The sequence below is a fragment of the Plectrocnemia conspersa genome, unplaced genomic scaffold (genome assembly GCF_051122295.1).
Source record: "Plectrocnemia conspersa isolate PC_06_02 unplaced genomic scaffold, ASM5112229v1 ptg000001l, whole genome shotgun sequence".
NCBI lineage: Eukaryota > Metazoa > Arthropoda > Insecta > Trichoptera > Polycentropodidae > Plectrocnemia > Plectrocnemia conspersa.
This window is the reverse complement of record NW_028277165.1, coordinates 21131906-21154574: the sequence shown is the minus strand read 5'-3', so window position 1 is coordinate 21154574 and position 22669 is coordinate 21131906. Positions and strand designations below refer to the sequence as shown.

The 22669-nt window shown below is 33.8% G+C and overlaps 3 protein-coding genes across 4 annotated transcripts; 2 read left to right on the top strand and 1 right to left on the bottom strand.

The window, feature by feature from the left end:
* Window positions 1-923: 923 nt before the first annotated feature.
* Smg5 (Smg5 nonsense mediated mRNA decay factor) lies at window positions 924-7511 on the top strand. The gene is made up of 4 exons (XM_088202248.1): window positions 924-1100; window positions 2540-4613; window positions 4671-4920; window positions 6702-7511. Exons 1-4 carry the CDS (start codon window positions 1051-1053, stop codon window positions 7214-7216), a joined length of 2889 nt encoding a protein of 962 aa, XP_088058374.1. The 5' UTR covers window positions 924-1050; the 3' UTR covers window positions 7217-7511.
* Window positions 7512-7749: 238 nt separating this feature from the next.
* Window positions 7750-16947, bottom strand: ear (ENL/AF9-related super elongation complex transcription factor). The gene is made up of 3 exons (XM_088202259.1): window positions 16856-16947; window positions 13131-13351; window positions 7750-13070 (listed from the first exon to the last, which is right to left on the bottom strand). The coding sequence occupies exons 2-3, from the start codon at window positions 13309-13311 to the stop codon at window positions 10876-10878; spliced, it is 2376 nt and encodes a 791-aa protein (XP_088058385.1). The 5' UTR covers window positions 13312-13351; window positions 16856-16947; the 3' UTR covers window positions 7750-10875.
* Window positions 16948-20145: 3198 nt separating this feature from the next.
* Window positions 20146-22663, top strand: LOC148239168 (NADPH-dependent diflavin oxidoreductase 1). 2 transcript variants are annotated; one of them, XM_088191367.1, is made up of 8 exons: window positions 20146-20197; window positions 20381-20785; window positions 20852-21144; window positions 21221-21404; window positions 21465-21685; window positions 21749-22024; window positions 22089-22315; window positions 22378-22663. In XM_088191367.1, the coding sequence occupies exons 2-8, from the start codon at window positions 20395-20397 to the stop codon at window positions 22601-22603; spliced, it is 1818 nt and encodes a 605-aa protein (XP_088047493.1). In that variant the 5' UTR covers window positions 20146-20197; window positions 20381-20394; the 3' UTR covers window positions 22604-22663. The 2 variants fall into 2 exon arrangements, with proteins under 2 accessions (XP_088047493.1, XP_088047502.1); XM_088191376.1 differs by having other exon boundaries at window positions 20148-20184.
* The last annotated feature ends 6 nt before the right edge of the window (window positions 22664-22669 follow it).

Genomic DNA, 22669 nt, shown 5'->3' with positions numbered 1-22669 from the left:
GAAGTCCGTAGTAATATCGGTAAGGATAGCTATCATATTTTAAAACATAATTTAATATATAAAACTAAAATATATAAAACTTTAATTAGTTGTAGAACTTTCATTAAGACAAGCTGGTTTGGTTAATTTGTCAAGGTTATTTGTTCATATCGGTTTTCATTCCAGTTCAATTTAAAAATATATTTCAGTTCACTTCTGGGTTTCGTTCCGAATATAATAACGATTTTTTCGGTTTCCGATTCAGCTCTAAGTGATTGAAAATATCAAAAGACACTAAAAATAGGATATTTCGGAAACTTTTGTTTGAGAAGGACAAATGAGGACAGAATTTTTGGTGATACTAGTCACTAAATCTTATTTAAATTTATTTCCGTCGTATTTTTTCAGATTTACATAGAGTAAGAGTGGAGTAGCGTAGTTGATAGAGTGCTGGACTGATTATCCATAGCCGTGGGTTCAATTATCATTGTAGAATCAAACTAATATTAATTAAGGTACCACTGTACACATATAAAGCTTAACTTATGTTGCGCTTGGGACCTCCGAAAAACTTGATCCGCCACTAAGTAAAGCGTAAGAGTAGATACCAGAGGGCAGTCAAAACAGAGGGGTGTTTTAGTGAGTAAAAATCTCAAATTAGCATTTAATAAAAAAATGGTTTGTGGTTTTTATTTCACACAATGACAAGTCAACAAGTCATAATCAACGATGACGATTAAGAGCACGAGGCATTACTGGTCTTCTTCGGCCGTTTTTAGTCATATTCAATTAAATTGGAATATATATCGTTTATTATTTTGTTTTATTTTAAAATTAAAAATAATCATCAATTCATTTATTTAGTATTTTTCTAAAATATAGTGTGGAGACGACCATAGACTATTGCCATCGCGGGGTAATACCGAACACGTTTGTCTACGGTCACTTGTGACGGCTACGTTGCGGCGATGTTGCGCGGATCTTGAGACACTCGGGCTTCGGCGGGTTCAGCCCCCCTTGGCCCCAAAATTTCACCATCCGCTAGCGCTACGGCGACGGACCGCCAGCGGCATGGCCGCGGCCCGCTCGGACCACGAGGCTCGCACCAGGAAGCTTTATCGGTCTCTCGTTGCTTTCTCTCTCTCTTTCCCCCTTGTTATCACGTTTTTATCGCTCGCTCTTGTCACGTACTACAGAATCATTCATAAACATCACCATTTACAATGCTTGTGCGTAAGTTAGTCAAGATTGGATCTTCCCCAAACTACAATATGGTTAACCTTTAATCTCTTATCAGTGTCCTACCAGAAAGTTTGATTGCCTTTATAAATTTAACTTATAAAAACACTAAATAAATTAAATTAAATTAATAATCATTCAATTTTTTTTATATGAAATTATAATTAACCTTCAAATCTGCAATATGTTTTTTATTATTATGGATGATAAGAAAGGCGACCAAACGTCCTCCTCAAAAATGTTGTTCTTTGGCCTCTTTAAACATTTTTTTCGAAATGTCTTATTTTTGAGCTCCCGCAACAATTTCTTTTCAAATGACTTTTTTTATTTCTAAGAAGTAGGTCACCAAAATCGTTATTTAGCATCGCTTGTGACGTTTGCATTTTGTATCAGCCACACAAAAAATTAAGTTTTAATTTATACTATTTTTGCATAGCATTGGTTCAGTCATTCTTAGATTATTAAAATCAGCCCAATGTTGCATAAAGCTATACCTACACACTTGCATATACGGAATACGCATTGTAAATTATTTATTATTTTTAAGAAATACATTATAAAATAAACTGCAATAAACGTGAGTTAGATAGATATAGCCTTTTTTAGCTAAATTAATTTTTTAAATACTTTAATTTTTCTTGTAATTTTAAAATCGTTGACATTATTTTTATTACTAGTAATTATATGTGGCAAAAAATTATCAAATTAAGATTGTTAAAAATGGACCGGAGTCAGACTATAAAATAAAGTCGGTGTTGGTAAAATTTCAAATGACGCCGAGTTGGCTTAGTTTGTATTTTGGACTATAATTAGTTTTAGAACTTTTATTAGGTTAGAACAGCAAATGGACATTTCGCAAGTGTTAAATTGAATTTCATAGACATTTTGGAGCAACATATAATTTCACTAGCGCCTATCAGTTAAATTATATTTTTGCTAGTAGAAATATAAATCTACTTGTGAAAATTTATTTGGATTTCACTAGTGAAAATATATATTAGTTGGCCACACGTATGGATTTGTTTGAGATGGATGTCCGGCGGACAAATCTGACAGTGTGTGGTAGTAAAAACCACGGAGGGATCTGTCTGGCGTCTGTCCGTGCTCAAAACAAATGGATCAGACACACGCACTCACACTGCTCTCGCGAAAACGACAGTTTATATTGTTTTAGTTAAAACTTGTAATACCTATCATTGGTGTAGCCATTTAATGTCCCACAAGAAGTTGTACATCCTCTATTACTGCTCTTATTAAAAATATCTGTATTTTTGATTATTTCTATAATACATACTAATATATTTCATTATTTTACTTGCAGTTACATCAGTGAAGCTGTACACAAAGTAGATGAAGGAACAAACCGTTCTAAGACTATGCTCGATCTTTTCGCCGTCTCATTGGAAATATACCGACAAAAGCTGCGCGAAAACTGCGAAAAGCTAATCTTCGCAGATCCGATACTCTACGGACGCAGAGCTCAAGATTTGCTGTGGAGAAAAGGATATTACGAGACCATCTCAGCAGCGAAACGCTTAAGAGCAGGAAACAGCAAGTACGACGATTTCATACTATCCCATGTGAACATCGGCATCGGTCATTACCATCAGCTCATTTCGAAGATCCAAATAGAGCTCAACATCGACATGACAAATTTAGTCGACTATGCTATCGTACATCAAAAGAAGAACGAAGAAGATAAGACGGACACTAAGCGAAACTGGGGACGATCTTCGATTCAGACATGTTTGGTGTATTTAGGCGATTTGTGCAGATATAAGATGGAGTTTGAAGAAAATGGCGATTGTTCCATGGCTGTAAGATATTATCTGCAAGCAGCCAGTATCGACTCAAAGAACGGGATGCCTTATAACCAATTGGGTACTTTGTTTACGGGACGGAATTATTATTTAGATTCAGTTAGATATTATTTGCTATGTTTATCTTGCGGGAATCCGTTCGAGGGCGCCGAAGTTAATTTAACGAGGGTTTTGGAAAAGAACGGTAAATATCTAGAGTTGCTACCGAATCAGAACGAAATGGTAGAACAGCAAGAAACCGTTAAGAACTTTATTTGTAGATTTCTGAATGTCATTGAAAGTTGCTATTTTGATAAAAACTCTCATAAATTCACTAATTTTTGTACTGAGACGCTGTATGATTTGAAAACGTGTCTCGTTTATAATACGGTCGAAATACCAGATCCTAAATTATCTTATCAAGAATATAATAAATTTGTTCAACAGCAAGATTTGACTCCGAGCTATTTAAGTCCTAAAATTTTGCATAAAATAGTCAGTATAACACTGTTGAGTTTGAACAAGTTTTCTAACGATCAATCAAAAGCATTGCCGATGAAAGCTTTCGCATTAGCGGTCTTTCTACAATTATTACAGAAGCTATTAGCCGATTTGACTGATATTGGTTTTAAAATCATCAATAAAGATGACGTTTTAGAGAATCTAGTCGAAACTAAAACGATTATAAAGGAAGAAAAACCCGAGGAGAAGAACTTGGTAAATAATAAAAAATCTGCGATACATAAAGTGCGACGCAGGAGACGTATCATTGTGAGCGACAGTGAAGATTCTTCCGATTGCAGCGAATCCGAAAACGAATCAAATTCCGATCCTAAAGAAGATAATTTTTCATCTGCGTCGGATGGCGAAGAAGATGATGAATTTGATCACGAAAGCAGCGATAATGAGAACGGATTAGATAATAACGGTGACGATCAAATAAACAAAAAAGAAGATAAGCCATTGATCGAAGATGATTCATCAGAATTTGATAAAATCAAGATTGAAGAAAAGCCGTTCAACGAGTTGAAGTTTGTCGATTTCATAAACGATGATAACGTACTGTCCGTTATTAATCTAATGATCATGTGGTTGATGGGAGAAGATGAGTTTTTGATTTCTTGCCGATCGTCGGCTTACGTCCTCTTTCAGACTATAGTCGACATCTTGAATATAGCTCAACATCAATTCGTCGACAGATTGCATAATTGCAAACACGATCTCAACACTCAAAACTATCAAAAAATGACAAATTTAAGATTGCCGTTGATCATCACGCAAAATTCTGCCGAGAGAGAGTTCATGCTGACGGCTCTGCCGGAAGATAACGATATGAAAAGCACCGAGATATTCAGTGATGGTTTGAAAGACGTTATATGGGAGCAAAAATGTTTAACGAGCTTCGACGCTAATTTGGTACGATTATTGAGAATGAAGAATTTCGGCCGCTATATTGTATCGTTAAAGATTGGCATCAGATTTACGATGGTGCATCATTTATATTCTTATGAAAGAATGGCGGCTAAGAAACATAACGCACTTACCAATAAGAAGTATACTAAAAACAATGCAAAGAATTCGCACGTGATTGTGAAGGTAAATTTTATTCATTAATCCTTTTCGATACAGTGTATAATTTAATTTTAATTTTAGAAGGTGAAGAATAATAAGCCTATAAAAGAGACTGATCAGAATGCTCAATCTGAGACATTTATGCGCAGTTTGGGTAAACTGTGGCTTTCGGCCCAAGTTAATGAGTTGGAGAGCGAAGTTCATTCTGAAGGACACAAGTGGATTTTACCTGCTTATGTTGTGGTCGACGCTGAAGCTTTAACAAAATATATATACTATATCAAGAAGCTAGTTCATCAGAAGAAGTGTATGGTTCTCGTGCCGACTATTGGTTAGTATTAAAAATTTAATATGAAATAATTGTATAGTAAAAATTTTATTTGCAATCCAGATATAGATAAAGTAAAGGTGATCCAACTTCAATTTCCGAACTTTTTTAACACTTAATGTGCGGGATTCAGATTAACACGCTTTTTGATAACGCGATCACACAGCCGGCCACGTGTTTATGAAACTCGATCTTTAACAGACTTGCTGACATTCTTGAATATTTTTGGGCACCAAAATGGATTAATTATATTTTAGATAGTATATTCTTTTAACAGATGTCGTTATTATAATTCTTTCCATACAAAATTAAATAATTAAAAAATAATGGTTCGAGTTTTTGTTTTTGTGACAAAGATTCTTTCCATTTTACGTAGATGGAATATTTATGACCGAAAAGTTCTCATTGGTATTGTATTTGGTGACACCATTGGCCCACACCATTTTTTATAATTATTGTCAGTAGCGTAGTTTTAGTATTATGACAATTTTAAAATTGCGATTATTTGGGTTTTTTTCGATCGTATGCAAATATGCCAGCAGTGGTAGAAAAAAACATTAAGGATATCTTTTGATTTATTTTATTAATTGAACATTTTATGTATTTCATTAATTGTGAAAAATAATATCAATTAAATGGCCACCTCTGTACCTTTTGTAGCAACAGATTTTTTCATATATTTCGGGCTGTATCTCGGTATACTTGGCAGATGTTGATTTTTAGGTGCTCCAACGTTTCGGATTTGTCGGCGTAGACACGACTCCAAACATCCAACAGCATTAAATCGCATTATTTGACAGCCAGTCAATGTTGCCAAAATGTGAAATAATATGCAAACATCAAGTTGCGCCGTCTTGTTGGAATCACCACGTGTCTTCCACATCAATATCCTTGATTTCGTGCCAAAAATAATCAGTTATCAAATACCTATAGCGCTCACCATTGACTGTTAGTCTGACCTTCATCGTTTTCAAAAAAAGTAAGACCCAATGACGCCACCTGACCACAATGCACACCAAACAGTCACTTTTTGGGCATATAACAGTCTCTCGTGAATCATACGAAGATTTTCCTCCCTTCATATACGACAATTTTGCCTTTTAACATACCCAGAGAGGTGGGAATGTGCCTCATCAGAGAAGATTTTCTTTAAAAAATCAGCACTAACTTTCTGCTGCTCTAACACCTAATCTGTCTAAATTCTTCACTGTCCATGGTCTCTGTGCTTCAGTTATTGTATTATTTGAATTTTAATCAGATGAAAAATACGCTCAAGAGAGCCATAAGAAAAGCCCAAAAGCTATGAATCGACAATTTCGGGCCTTTGGCCACACTTTTACTTACAGCAGTAACATTCTCGGCTGAACGGGCACCACGATGATGCACAAGCCTAACCCTACCTACAACACTTTAAATTTTTTCACCATGTTGAGAATTGTTCTCTCAGTAGGACGATGAAATTGACTATAATCTTCCCATAAATTTCGATAAATAATTCATACAGAATCATTTCTATAGAATAATTTTAACACGGCAGTGGTTAAGCGATCCATTTCATAAATGTGTTGTTGCAAACTAATATAGCACGCGTGATTATTCACAGTTGTCTGATTTACAGTGCTGCCAACTTAAAAAAAATCTTAGATTTCCTTATTTTTTTGATTAGCCGACATTCTCAAATAGATTGCGAATAAGGAACTAGCAGATAAATATTTCGAATGAATGTGGTTTTATTTGATGCACAAAAACAAAGTTGAATCATTAATTTAATTTTTATATTTCAGTTCTTCAACTCATAGACGAAATGAAAAAAGAATCATGCAAAGCTCGTTACGTAATCCGTTGGTTGGAAGAACAACTTCTAGTCGGATCGAATTATCTTCGTACTCAAATCGCATCCGAAACCGCCGCAATAGAATCATTACAAATATTAAAGAAGACCGGTAAAGAAATGAACAACTCGATTCAAATCATAGAATTTTGTAACTATTTCATCCTGAAAGAGAAGAAGGAGGCACTGAATGCTTCAAACTCGTCCAAATCCGACGATACATTAAGTGATCAAACCTCAGTAGATATTAATAACAAATCTAACCATAGCGATATACTGGTCCTTTTAACCGGAATTAAAAACGAAATTTCCGAAGATCAAGAAGAGCCCAACTTTAATAGTTTGATCAGAGACGCCTGTATTCCCATGGAGCACATCCAAGACTTTTTCTTGAAGATGAACCTCGCAAAGAAATACGAGAAGGGTTCGTTCAAATATAAAAACAAGAGTTGTCACAAGAAAAGGTGACAGATCAGCATATGATGTTGCTTTTGATTCTGGGAAGATTCCGACGACGGAACCAACGATTGCCCCCAGCAGCAAGCTTGCTTCGTTGAAACAACGGAAACCGAGTTTGTGTCAGTCTCGCGGCGGCACGGGTCGCACCTGTGCGTGTTTCACAAATGTTGCTGATTATTGTTTTATTTTATGGAACTGTCTTACAGCCGTTGTTGACTTGTACAATTCATTTAAAAAAAAACAGTCATTGATGTATTGATTTTGAAAAATAATAATATTGAAATAAACAAACATACTACAAGCAGTGTGCATTTTTATTTAATTACCTCTTGCTAAGCATAAAAATATCAAGAAATTTTGGCATCGTTCGATCAGAACTTTTTGGGTTTCTAACTTCAAAACAAAGAACGTATGGTATAAATTTATTATTATAGCATTTCACATTTCATTCAGTCATATTGATATTTTAATTATGCTTGAATCAAACGCAATGTTACAGACAGATTTATTTTATCAATATTTGATAGATATTAAACCAATAATTTTGTGCATTTTCTTTATTAAACTGGATCAATATAAGTTTTACAATAATCTTTCTAGGCAAACACAAGGTTGGTTTTTCTACGAGTTTTTCGTTAAAATAAAAATAAACCATATACAAATCATAACATACATTCCTTCACATCATTCGAGATCAAGCTAGCGCCTTTGTTGCATAATAATAATAAAAAACATTGCAACAAATTCACGATTGTGCATACAAAAGTATTTTACGTACAATCGCACATATTTTTTAAATTTTGTAAATACGTAATAACTATGAATAATACACGATAAAAACATTTAATATGTAATCTGATGAATATTTTGTATCAACATGTTAATAAATTTAAACATTACACCGATTTGTACTTTTTTCTCATATATTCATTATTAAAGATTTATATTTTATATATTACCAATATAATTTTATGCACTATGCTCTAAAAATTACTTTTGATATATATTAATTTTACGTTTACGTGCATTTTAATTGAATAAAAAACCAGTTAGGTTCACGTAAGGCCCTCTCTTAACGCATCGTAATAGACTACGAAAAATTTGTATATTGATTATTGCAACTCGCGATAAGACGCACGTGTTAGCTATTCAACAACAATAAAAAGGTACACAAGAATATTGATCAGTCGACAAAAAAACGACATAATATTAAATTTTAAAACGAAATCAACACTAGAACTAAAAAATTTACAAACGATATTTACACAGGATTTTAAACATATTACATACACATTTATACATTCACATATTTATATATATTAAATAATATTATGATTGTTAGGTTCTTTATTAAGATAAAATGCGTGTTCAACCTTTTTTAAATACACATAGGCTTTCAGTCACCGTTCATAAATTTTAAAGCAACTGATTTTAAATATTATGTACAAATATATGAAAAATCTACGGTAACACTTGATATGCTAATTGCTAATGCTTCAGGTAAGAGCAAATAAATGTAAAGGCCCTATTACATATTTATTAATTAGAAATCGGAATTGCGATTTAAAAGTATATCAATATGTGGCAAAAAGAGAATTAGCACAAATATTAATCGTAAACCATCTCAAAGTGCTAATTCTAAATCTATTATTAACTAATAGTTTTTATATAAAAATACTTCAGTTTGAATAAAAAATATGAATACAAAAAAATGACATTATGAGTTTTAGAGAAAGAACAATATTACTTTTGAAAAAAGTGCTATTGACATAAATTTATTTCACACCCTTCCATTGAAATTGATGACTCGTTCGCAAACGCACAAGATATTTAAATAAAGCATTATTTAAGTAATTAATATGAGTGTTCAAATTATGATTTTATTATCGCAATTCCAACGTCTAAGTACATACATGATTTTTATTATTTATATATGGTGTAAAAATTGAGGTTTTATAAAAATATATAATTTATGAATCTTGTTTAAATTATCACTTTTGACAAGACGTTTCGATAAGTGTATTCCCGCCATCATCGTAGACTACAATTGAAGACTGATCATGGCAGGAATGAACCTGCTGAAGCGTTAAAACTTTTCAAAACATTTGTCACGCATGTTCAAAGCTAAAAATTTAATTTCAATATGAACGAGTAAATTTTCTTTGTAGATAACAGTGGCAAAGCAGCCAAAATTAATAAATAAATAATCAATTAAATGAAACAATATATACATTATTATAAATATGTGTGAACAACGCACAATCACAACCGAATATATCATAACATTATCGGCATACATAAAACTCGTTTAAAAATAAAAAGTACACTATATAAATAAATAACTGAAAATGCCTCGCACTTAATTTCAGAAACTTTTCCATATGGCAATGTGTCTTCGGTTTAATTTTTCATGAGACCAAACCGTTGCTTATAAAATATATCATTGAGCAAAATTTATATCATCTAAAGAATCTTTTCCATAATAATAATACAACTTAAAAATAAAACAAAAAACAATTTACGAGACCTGATTAAACAAACTATGCTATTGCACAACACTATCGTAAATAGCTGACAGTGAAAATAATATTGTTAACGCAACTAAGAGTATTATATTTTTGTTGTAGTATAAAAAGAATATAATATACGCATGCTTATAGATGATATGATTACGGTATGTCATGCATATACATATTTGCAAAATAAATAAATAATAACTAATAGTTCGCATTGTGTAAGCGTGCGAGTGTTTTATATACAATATAAATTAAGCTAATATAAATAATAGATTGTCGCATAAGCTCGCTTAAAAATACAAGAAATATTTAATAAATTCTTACAGCCTGAGGAACGTTTTAGTCAGTTTAGTTTTTAACAATTGCTCTATCTCTAATAAAAAAAAATCTATTTCAGGCATTGTAACTCAAACTATAATAAACATATTTGAGACATCAATGTAAAAATGATGACTTTTAAAACACGTAGTTTGAACTTTATTTCTGAGCAGATAAAATAACTACAAAGGTATCTATATAATATATTAATTATAACAAATAAATATTCAACACTTATCTATTGGTAATACGATATTATTAATTGAGTTGGCAAGTAAAAATCTGCTTATAGCAAAAAAATTAAGCCATAAAACTGTCGTTCTCAGTTAACGATGCTGTTTATTAATTTGTAACATGGATATCTTCAATGAATGATTTTAATTCGGCTAAGATTAATGTGCACAAAAATGATAAATGACTGTTTCATAGCCGTTATTATTAGATTATGCGAGTAAATGTTGACTGAATTTCATTCGTTGGAAGATATCAAAATCAACGGTAAATTAATCTTATTACATCAAGTACTCGGTTAGAGTACAAACCCCATAATTGGCGACTACAGTCACTAACATAACAGAACTCATGCGACAATATCTGTAGATAAAATTATTAAGCCAAACGTATAAAGAAGCCAAAAGTCATATTATCACTCGATAGTCTCACTTTGCAGATGAGATTCATTCTCTATTGAGTTGTTGACATACTATAATCTTCAAAACAACATACATATTATTTTATTGCACAGTAGAAGAAACTCATTATCTATATATCACCTTGCTCAAATCGAACACATCAAACGTAATATAAATAATGATTGTAGGAAATAAATACGTCTTAAGCTCTCGACTCGCAGTTGATAAGCTCCTGGAGCTGCTGAACGGTGTTCCTGTCAAGCGAACACAAGTCAAAGTCGAACGTCTTCTTAGTGACTTCGTATTTTCCTGTATTAGCGATCAGTTTGACGATTCTGTCCAGCTCGTCGCTGCTCTGTATCGTCATAATCCTCTGCTGCAACTCCTGCAGCTGCATTATGTAATCGGGAGTTATTTCATTGCACTCTACGACACCATTATCGATAACGTTCACAGGCGAATCGCATTTCACTAGAGCGTCGGTTAAACTGCTCGACACTCCATCGTCTTGGACTTTTTCGGTTTTGACTCGAGACGAAGATTCCTTCGCCTTATGGAAAGTTTCTAGGTTTTTGGTTTTCGGAATCGGATCCGGTTCGTCGATCTTAGGAGCTTTCGGAACGATCTCGGGCTCTTCGCCTTTTGTACTCGTTTTCCTCTTCCTCTGTTTTTTTTCTTCTCGACTCTCTAACTTCATTTTATCTTTGCTTTTTGGTGTTTTTTGTACCACCTCTTGCTTTTGTGGCTTCGGTTCCGGCAATATCGGTTTCGGCAGCGGCGGAGGCGGTTCGACTTTAGCCGATTTTTTAGATGTATCCGTACCGAACGATAACTCTTCACTATCGGACGAACTAGAAATGTCAGAGTTGCTAGTAGAAGTACTCGGTAAATCTTCCAACAACGATCCCAATGGGTTTTTACTCGATTTTGAATGCTTACTCGCACTCTTCGAACTAGATTGCGAACTAGTATCCAAAGATATCGGAGATATCGTCAACTGACTCCGTTCCTTTTCTTTGAAAATCTTGGGCGTTTGAATTTCTTTCTTTTCGGGCTCTCTGACGATCGTCACAATTTCGACTTTATCGCTTAAAGCCGGAGAATTTTTGACCTCTAGGACTTTATTCTTATGTTTTTCATGCTTATGTTTCTTATCTTTGTGACCCGTATCTTTATTTTTATCGCTAGATTCGTCACGTTTCTTGTCTTTCTTTTTATGTTTATGTTTCCTTTCGCGATCCGTTTTGTCTTTATGTTTAGGATTCTCAGGTGGCAGATATTTCTCGACTGGTTCTTTGAGAAAGTTTTCAGCTGAAAATTTGTTTACGACCTTTTCTGGTCGTGGCGGCGGCGGTTTAGACTCTTTTGAAGATTCTCTCGAACCAATATCTTTCGGAACTTCTTTAGGCTTCGTATCTCTACTTTCGTGGATCTGAATCTTGGCCTCTTTCTCTTTTTTATGTTCTTTCTTACTTTCCCTATCTTTATCGTGGTTTTTCTTTTCCTTCTTTGATTTCTTTTCTACTTTATCGGGATTACTTTCAGAGCTTCTATTGAGCTTGTTCCTGGTTTCGTCAACCTTGACAATCTTACTTTCTTCTTTACTGGAAACGGAGCTGTTCGATTTGTTATTAGGACTAGGACCGCGAGGCGGACTATGTATGGGAGGAATATAAGGCCGCTTTGCTTGCGGACTCGGAGACGCCGGTTTCTCTCTTTTTAAAATAACATCTTTAATATCTCTCTCTTTGTGTGACTTTTGTTTTTTATCATCTTTAGATTTCTCTTTCTCATTTTCTTTAATCTTCTTTTCCTCTCTGTGTTCTTTCTCCTTCGCTTCATACTTCAACTTCTGTTTATCGATATCCTTATGTGACTTTTCTTTATCTTTTTTGTCAGATTTCGGATTCGGGGATGGTTTTTTAGGATCAGGTGATATCGTCGACGTTTTGTGTATCGGCGTACCGAACAGGGTTTTAAAACTGTTCGAAGCCCGCGGCGTATCGTCCGGTTTGTATTCTTTCGTTTTGTGTTTCTTGGCGACGTCGCTTCCGAACTTGGGTTTGCCCATCATTTGCGAGGCTTTCTCGTCGGTGAACGAGTCCCGACTGTTCCTTTCCGGTTCGACGGTCAGATGTCCAAGATAATGATTAGCGTTATTGGGTTGAATGACGGCACCACCTTTCAGGAGCTTCCGTCTGAACTCTTCGGATGGATTGTTAAATACGAATTTTTCTTTTTGCACCCTGATGATGGCGGGCCCGGAGTGTTGGAGTGTCAGCTCATAGGTGAACTTGATCTTTTTAGGATCGTCGCGGTTCTTGAGATGGATCTCGATTGGCAGCGTAAACCCGGCGTATCCAGATTCTCTCACACAGTACGGTGGATCTTTAACGACTAAAAATATAAACACATATTAGATACGATCGAGCCGAAAGCGATAAAAACACTTCATACCTCTCTTGGGCTTCGGAAACGTGTCGTGTAGTTGAAAAACTACCTTCTCCACGAATTGACTAATGTCTGCATTGTCGACCCCGCGAACGAATACCTCCCAATCGTGAGTGAACACTTCGCTCGGTCTTTTCGCACGGATGGCTGCCTCGTGACCGATTTCAAAACAAGCTCTAATTGCCATTTCGCCGAATCGTTCCTTTATTCACATATGCATCTTCTATCTGTAATCATTGAAAACTTACATTATCTAGATTTTCTAGACTAAATGCAATAAAAAATACCAATAACGTTACAAATACAAAAACAATTCAAATATTAATATATTTTCATAGCAAATAATCAGCAAATATTTTAGTAGTAATAATAACCATTGTTTAAATTCGAAGAAAACGAAATAGTTCTTATGGCATTTATTTTAACCTATTATATAATATATAATATAATAGTCTAAACAACAAACAAAGCTATACATATTATGTTGCGATTTTTTCTTACATTTGCAAAAATGTATAAATTTTTATAAATGAATGATAATTTCACTATTCTTTCGGCGTTTGTTAACAGTAGTCGTATCAATGATGCTATTTAGTAATGGAATATTTTTTGTTTCGATATTTTCAAATCTAAATCAACAATGGCAGTGGAGATAATATAATCTTAATTAAGCTATACGAGTTTCAAATGTCATAATGTGACAATAGCAGTTAAAAACATATGTAATGCAAAGGGCAGGGATGCCATTAAATTCAGGAAGTGTTAAATGTGGTTCTAAAAATTTTACTCTGGATATTTTGACATTGAATATCTATGTAAGGGTGGGTTGTTAGTGAGGATATTAGGGCCGTCATCAAAACAGGTCCGAGATTACCGATACAGAAACTAGCACAAAAGCTCAAAGAGTCGCCTACATCGGTTCACAGATATTTAAAAAATCACGAAAAGTGTTAATTTTCAGAATATGCGTATCTCATAAATTGTTTGAGGAAAACCTCACGCAGCGAATTTTAATATGCTAATAATTAATGATTCTAGAACAGAAAGATTTATTTTTGAGTCTAATTGTTACTGAAGATGAGAAGTGGATTCTTTACTTTAACACATGACGTTGGATGCGTAATGAAACCTGATCGGAAATGTGAACTACAAGATATCAGAAATTGATATTATGATTAAGTTTAAGAATATGATGATGTTTATTAATTTTCTATATATTAAAACAATGATAGAAATTCAAAAATTGCATACTAATTGAACAACCAAACAAGGTGAAGTGACAAACTGATTCATTTTTACGTTTTATATTATTGTAGGATAAAACTAAACAACAGGGACATCATTTGGTTGTCCTGTTCATGAAACTCAAGAGCGTTTTCCTTAATTAATTAATTACCTATAAGAATTAAATTTTAGTTAGGTTCTTCAATCCAAATTACGAGCGTTCGTTTCGTTTTTTCTAATAAATCATCTCTCGAGTATGATGATAATAAACTTGGAACTTTGTTTTGTTTAAAAAATATTTCTTGAAATATAAACCGCATAAGTTTAAAACCATATTAAAAATAATATGCCTAAAAAGAGACCCAAGTGTATTATGAATCTTAATAAAATCGAAATATTCCCTCCCCTCTGAAAAAGCTGAAATGACGTCCCTGATTCTAAACTAGAAATTCTAGGATTATCTTTCGAAGAAAATTGAAAAATAAACAGTCACGAATTTATACCGAAAATATTTTTAAAAACATGTCATTTTAGTGAAATCATATTAAAATACATTTTCAACAGTAGATATATATTTTTACCGGTAAAAATATTATTTATCTGTCAGGTGCTAGTAAAATTATATGATTTCAACTTTTTCATATGTAGTAATATATACATTTACGGTCCGTCCAAGATATGAACGCTCATCGTCATAGTATTGGTGAGAAAATATAATAGGGTGACCTTGTGAAATTACAAGTGCAATTAATTTTTACTTTTTTAATTTAATTTGTTGAGGAAAATGTAACCTAATACAAGTTTTAGAACTTTCATTAGGTGAAAATAGTGTACGTGGAAGAAGAAGTATAGACAGACGTTACATTTCGCATATTGCTCCATAGTTCGTCTCTACTTCGATATTATACCGTTTTAAAAATATAATAGCTATCCTTACCGATATTACTATGGACTTGTTCAAAGTATATTCAAACCGAATTTTGGTCAATAGGAGGGCGTAAAAATAATTATCACTTTTCAGAAGTCAAAAATTCAGGTTAAAAGCAATAAAATCGCGTGGGTGCGGATGCAGGGGGAACGCTCGTTACCGAGCGTTCCCACTGCGTCAGCGACAACACTATTTTATTGCTTTTGATGTGGATTTGACTTCTGAGAATGGATAATTGTTTTTTTGCGCTCTTCTATTGGTCAAAATTCGGTTTATATATGGATCACTGGATTCTCATTTATTGTAAGTCGTAATATTGTTATAAAAAGTCTTAATATGAACGCAAGATAACCGAGCGTATCTACTGTGACGACGATGGCATAATTTGATTGCTTTAGAGGTGGATTCTGGCCAGAAAAATGCATGTAATTTATAGAAATACCATGAACCTGGAAAAAGCTTAAGTGATGTTCCTGCTAAACAACGATATGATGAATGATGAGGGGCAGTTTATATTTGAGATTAATATTTAGAATAAATATCAGGTAATTTAAGGGTTTAGAACTAGCAACTAAAGTATTTAAAATAAAGAGAATATGTTGACTTACGGTTTCATATTGAAAAAAAAATGAAAAATGATTGTGGCCACTCAAAGGTTATTTTGCCGCTAGTGCAACATCAACAAGAATAATCTAACGCTGTCTGGTTAACTCTAAAAAATATTGCCGAGCTTTAAGTTGAGAAAAAGTAACCAGCGTCATATGCGTTCAAGATTGGAAGATAATGCCGAGGTCCGTTCTGTGGTCACAGAGGTGAAGTGAAGCGGCGTGTTGACAATTGTCTGTGAGTCGATTGTTGTATTAAGTTCAAGTTAATTAATTAATAAATAACATTCTGAGCTGATAATATAAATGCAAGATGAACAAGTATTCTTATCTTTCTATGAAACATCAATGATTAATTCAAAATTGATTGTGAATGATCTGCTTAACAATAAAGCAACTTAAAATACATACTTTTATTCGCTAGAATGCTCAATTAAATATAATAAAATAATTAATCTGAACCGTGAACAATGATACTGTGGATATTCAGTGAGGTGAGGTGGATATTCTGAGAAGCAACGCTCATTTAGTTCTAGGATACTATTGTATATAGATGATATAAATAACATTATGAGGTGATAAGGATCCATATACCGTTGATGTTCTAATTTGAATTCTATAAGAAAAATGACAGATGTGTTTCTATGAAACATGCAGAGGAGCAAGTCGAATTAAAATGCGTATTAATCGATCATGCCTGGTATGTAAATTTTAGAATGTCCAATTCGATCATCTTATTCGCTAGAATTGAGTGTACGATCGACGCGATGGTCAAAGAGACTTTTGCACGTTTCACAATATTATTGTAGAAATAGAGCAAACACGATAAAAGCGTTAATCCTCGCGCCACTGTGATATTGTGATACTGTGAATGATGAGTGTGGCACTGACGCAGGGCGTCGCTCTCATCGGTCGCGGCAATAGCGCGAGCGAAGCGATAACGCGTAGGGTGCGTGACGACGGATTCGAGGTACCTCGGAGCCCAGAGGCGACGCAGCGCGGCTCCTCCACCATGACCGCGGCTCCTCTCCGGCCGCCCGTACACCGGCGCGACGTTGGCAGCACTGACGTCGATTGCGCCGATATTTGAAATCGTAAACAAACCGACTGCGGCGCCGATAAGAGACCGCAAACGGCAGATGGACCTACAAATAGGTACAAGGCGACGCCGCTGCAGCCGCCGTCGTTATCACTCCTGCGGCGAGAGACGGCGGAGAAAACGCACTCTAATCCCGACGTCCGCCATTATCAATTTGTTGTTTTGCCGTTCTGCGCATGCGCACAGATAGCTCGGGAAAATAAATATGGAATACAATTATCATTTTAGGGGTAATATAATCAATTACCAATATATTAAGATTCCATATTTTTTAATAAATAAAAATATAATTCTAGGAATAAAACAACGCTAAAATTAAACACAAAACTAAACATAATTTATAGATAAGATACTATACTTTATTTTAACTGTCGAGAGGCCGAAATAGTTTTAATCGAGCTTAGAACGAGATCACGCTATGCCTTTTTGTCACTGTTTAAGCACGCACACAAACGCATTTCCTACTCAGACTCCATGACGTCAAGCACGCGTGACTTTTCGAACGTTCGCAATAAAACACAATATATTTTTTACATTTTTTTTCAAATAATATACATAAGACGTGCCGCCGGAAAAAACACGGATTTATTCTCAGGAAAAACCGACTTTTTTGGGTAGGAATAAATGGCGGTGGGAAAAATTGGGAAAATTTCGATATTAAAAAATATGTAAAAAAACAAATTGATACATTTTTAGATATTGCAACACTTAATTTAATGTAAACTGTTTCGCATACTGTCAACGTCGTTGTGTTGGGCTTTGGATTCATTTAGGTGGGCACTAAGTATTGAAGCCCGTTTCGCCTATTGTACACGTTCGCGAACGCCGTCTTACGGCGTTCGGATTTGTCAATGTTTGACAAGCCAGTCGGCTCCGATCGGCGTTACAAAACGGTTAGTACACGCCGAACTTAATAAAACTTACATACAAATACACGTGTTTTGGATTCAGACCACAGAACAATCAGTTCACCACGTATCCCGATACACAACATATTTGAAACATGTTGTGTATCGGGATACGCCGACTGTTTAGTTATGTTAGTTCACAGCTTTATCTAAAATTTATTTTAAAATATTTACAATAATAACGGCTAGAACAGTGCTAGAACAGTGGTGTCCAAACATTTTCGAGTAATGGTGTTCTCGCTGAATCCAAATTTTCTCAAAGCGTTTTAAGTAAAATTCTAACAAGTACACTTTGGGTAATCCGGGTAATCGTGTATGTAATTGCACAAATTCAACTAATTTTAATTAGTGGGATGGATGAGCCCGTCGATCACAGCATATTTTTTCAAATCATAGATACACCACCACTCACGTTGATTTTCGCGCGATACTTGGTTTTTATCATAAACAACCACCAAATACACAGTTTTGCACAAGAAATATCACAAATGTATTTTAAATATCTAAGCTTTCCCACTTAAAATAATATTTTTTCACTAATATCCAAAATTCAAAGCAAACCCATACATTTAAATTTTGCTTGCGCAAGAATATTTATAATATGGTTCTAATAAGATTCTTTTTTTCTGCAGCAGAAAATTCAGATGCAGTATTGGCATTACTTGAATCTATGCAAATTAATTGAAATTATCATTTTGAAAATACAGGTTGATCCAATTCATATTTATTAGGTTGGCAGCACTGTAAATCAGACAGCTGTCAATAATCACACATGTTCAAAGTGTCAAATGTTAGTTTGCAGCAATACGTTTACGAAATGGATTGCTTAACCACCGATCAATGCGTTAGCATTATTTAATTGCTTAAAATAAATAATTTTGTACTGTAACTGTGTATCGAAATTTACGGGAAGATTATGATCAGTTTCCTCGTTAAACTGAGCGAACAAATCGCAACGTAGGGAAAAAATTAAATAGGTTCGAAACTTTGGAGATAGGGTAAGGCCTATGCATCATCATGGCACTCGTTCAGCCAAAAATATTGCAGCCGAAGGTGAAGATGTCGCCGAAGACCCGAAATTGTCGATTCGTCGACATTCGCAGCTTTTATGCTTTTCTTATGGATCACCTTTGGTGTATTTTTCATCTGGACTTCCATCTACATCTGTATAAAATTCAGATAACACAAGAACTGAAGCGCAGAGACAATGGATAGCGAATAAATAATGCAGATTTGGTGTTGGAACAGTAGGAAGTTGTTTTCTTTTGGTGAGGTACATATTCACCTCTCTGGGTATGTTAATATGCAAAATTGCTGCATATGTGATTTACGGGATACCATTACATATCCAAAAAGTGACTGCTTGGTGCGCATTGAGATCGGGTGGTGGCATTGGGTCTTATTTTTTTGAAAACGAGTAGGTCGGACTGTAACAGTTAATGGTGAGCGCTGTAGACGCATGATAATCGATAATTTTTGGCACGAAATTGAAGATGTTGATGTGGAAGACACATAAAAACCATCACCTACTAAGTTATAGCCGAGATATCGAGATTTATATTATTATTTTCTTGTGGTATCTACTAAGTTCGATGAATTTTTAGGAAAAATAGAAGATGATATTTCTATAAAACAATATGTTCAAGGAAAGCATAACACCAAATAATTAATTAACTTTTACCTCCCCATCAACAAGAAAGCACGGCTATACGACGGTTCTGGTGTGATAAGATAAAGACTAGCAGACTAGTATTTTGTCCTATGACTTTCTTAGAATGGTCAGGTAGAGGAGCAGAGACTTAAAATGGCCATCATAAGATGGTAAACGACGCAGAAAATTTTCAAGCTTAAAAAAATACTATATACTAAGAACTAATACATATTTATTATAAATTATAATTGGAGCTACCAAGATTGCGAATTCAAAAAAGACCGGTAGAATCCTTCAATTGTAACAGCGTGCATCTGAAGTTCATAACACAGACGTAATGTTTACTTTTGATCTCTATAAAATACTATTGTTCCAGAAGACCGGTAAGTGCGCCAGAAAAATGGAAATTGCCCTAACGCTAGTGAAATATTTTGATGTCCCCTTATAAGAAAAATATGCATATACTTTTAATAATGAATTTCTTAAAATAATATTAAAATATATCTTTTTGTACCATCCAAAACATATTATAGTATTGATGGTATTTTATAAAAATTAACCTCTATGGTCAAGATTAAGCTCAAAATAATGTCTATTAAGACCAAAATGGTTTGACAGTTGCTGAAAACTTTGACGTCTGATAAGGTCAGATTATGTTGTAAGCGATATAATTATATCATTTATTGCTTTTAAACAATATGATATCAATATTATTTATTTAAACGACTTATTTACTAATTCAAATTTATTTATGATAAAGCTTATCATTAATTTCCGTAACACAACTTTTCAAATTTTTAATGATACATTTTTATAAGCTTATGTTTTGAAATTTTTTTAGTGCATTGAAATAAGATGGACATGAAAATGGAAAAAAGAGTAGTATTATTATACGGCAGCCAAACTGGCACAGCTCAAGAAATGGCCGAAGGCTTCTGGCGCCAGTTTAGACGCTTAAATTTCACCGGCCCCGTGATGGCTATGGACGATTATGATATCCGAAATCTAATTAAGGAGCCGTTTGTCATATTCATTTGCGCAACGACCGGCGACGGCGAAGAACCGGACAATATGAAAAAGTTTTGGAGGTTTTTACTAAGAAAAAACCTGCCTTCGAATTCGCTGAGCTTCTTGCGCTTTGCCGTCTTGGGACTCGGAGATTCTACTTACTCGAAATTTAATTATCCGGCTAAGAAATTGAGCAAACGTTTGTTGCAATTGGGTGGAAATCAATTGATCGACGTTGGTAAGATAATATATTTTAATTATAATAATAAATAATAGTTTTTCCCATTTAATTTATGTTATTTAGGATTGTGTGATTATCAGCATGATCTGAGTCACGATTCAATCGCTGAGCCGTGGACGGAGAAGCTATGGAATTCACTTAAATCATTTTTTCCTGATACTGAATTTACTATTGATAGAGATATTGTACCGGCTTTTGTTCCAAGGTGGAAAATTTCTACAAATCACGCTTTAGATGAGCAGTTTTATAGTTCAATGAGCTTATATCAAAGGGCACATTTAGAGAATGAAAACGAAGAACAATTTGTTATGAAGTTGAAGAGCAACACTAGGACTACGTCCAAAGATCATTTTCAAGTATTATAGAACTTATTAGTTTAATTTAAATTTTAAAATATACTGTATTTCAAATCATAATTATGTTTTGGGATAGGATGTTCGTTTATTGGAATTTGAAGCACTTGATAAACCGTTCAAAGATTACGAGGTTGGAGATGTTTTGTATGTAAGACCTAAAAATTCTAATAAGACGGTCGAAAGATTTTTTAAGATCTTTGAAGATCATGAATTGAACTTAAAACCCGATGATATGATTAATATTACTGAAATATATTCAGGTGAATTTAATTTTTTATGTATAAAAAAATCTTTATATTAATATTTTAATTACATTTTAGACATGCCTGTTCCTAAAATATTTTCTAAGCCTATTAAACTGATAAAAATCGTAGAAGAATTTTGGGATTTATCGACAATTCCTAAAAAATATGCTTTCTCTATTCTCGGTCACGTATCTGAGAACACACTCGAGAAAAATAAATGTATTGAGTTTTGTTCACCGGAAGGTCAAGAGGAATTGTTTAATTATTGTAATAGACCAAGAAGAAATATTATCGAGGTAATAAGTTTGTATTTATAACTTCAAAATAACATATTTCTTATGTGAATATTTTTTTTATAGGTTCTAGAGGATTTTCATCATTCAACATCAAAATTGACATTAGAATCGCTTTTTGAATTGTTTTCTTGTATAAAGCCACGTGCATTTTCGATAGCGAGCAGTTGTAAAGCTGTTGAAAATAACCAAATTGCTTTATTGGTTGCCGTCGTTAATTATTATTCAAAGCTGAAAAATCCGAGGTTGGGATTATGTTCTAATTGGTTGAAAGAACTTAATGTTGGCGATAATGTTTTAGGTTGGATTAAAGAAGGGACTTTTTCTTTTCCACAAGATAAGGTATTTTTGTGGGTAATTGTGATATTGAGATGGTTTTTTTTAATAAATATTAAATATATTTTAGAACACGCCTATTATAATGGTCGGTCCAGGGACAGGATTAGCCCCTTTTAGGAGCTTAATAATGGAGAAGGAATTTTTGAATGAAGCTTCAAAAGATACGCTCATTCTATTTTTCGGGTGTAGGAATGAACTTGGCGATTTTCATTGCTCAGATTATCTAAAAGCAATGCATGAAAACCAAAAATTGATTCTAATATCTGCATTCTCGCGAGATCAAGTCAATAAAATGTTTGTTAAGTTAATTAAGCATAAAACACTTATGTATTTGTTTAATTAATTTTATTTTATAGATACGTTCAACATAAAATAGAAGAAAATGGAACCCTACTATGGAATTTATTAAATGAAAAAGGAGCTTATATATTTGTGGCTGGTAATTCTAAAGATATGCCCGACGCAGTTAAAAGCAGTATTAAAAATGTGATATCTAAAGAAGGATCAATGAGTAAAGACGAATGTGAGGAATATTTTAAAGAAATGCAGGAAAAGGGTAGGATACAATTAGAAACATGGTGATATAATTACTGCATATAAAGAGTTTTTTTTAAATATATTTATTAATAAATAAGTCAACAATATTAT

Excerpts from the sequence above, each read along its gene's own strand:
- Smg5 (XM_088202248.1), top strand. The coding sequence starts at position 1,051 with ATGGCCGCGGCCCGCTCGGACCACGAGGCTCGCACCAGGAAGCTTTAT. Across the intron at positions 4,614-4,670 it reads ATTCGCACGTGATTGTGAAG|AAGGTGAAGAATAATAAGCC; the intron begins GTAAATTTTATT and ends TTTTAATTTTAG. Across the intron at positions 4,921-6,701 it reads GGTTCTCGTGCCGACTATTG|TTCTTCAACTCATAGACGAA; the intron begins GTTAGTATTAAA and ends TTTATATTTCAG.
- ear (XM_088202259.1), bottom strand. The coding sequence starts at position 13,311 with ATGGCAATTAGAGCTTGTTTTGAAATCGGTCACGAGGCAGCCATCCGT. Across the intron at positions 13,071-13,130 it reads GTTTCCGAAGCCCAAGAGAG|TCGTTAAAGATCCACCGTAC; the intron begins GTATGAAGTGTT and ends TTATATTTTTAG.
- LOC148239168 (XM_088191367.1), top strand. The coding sequence starts at position 20,395 with ATGGACATGAAAATGGAAAAAAGAGTAGTATTATTATACGGCAGCCAA. Across the intron at positions 21,145-21,220 it reads CGTCCAAAGATCATTTTCAA|GATGTTCGTTTATTGGAATT; the intron begins GTATTATAGAAC and ends GTTTTGGGATAG. Across the intron at positions 22,316-22,377 it reads CGAGATCAAGTCAATAAAAT|ATACGTTCAACATAAAATAG; the intron begins GTTTGTTAAGTT and ends TTTATTTTATAG.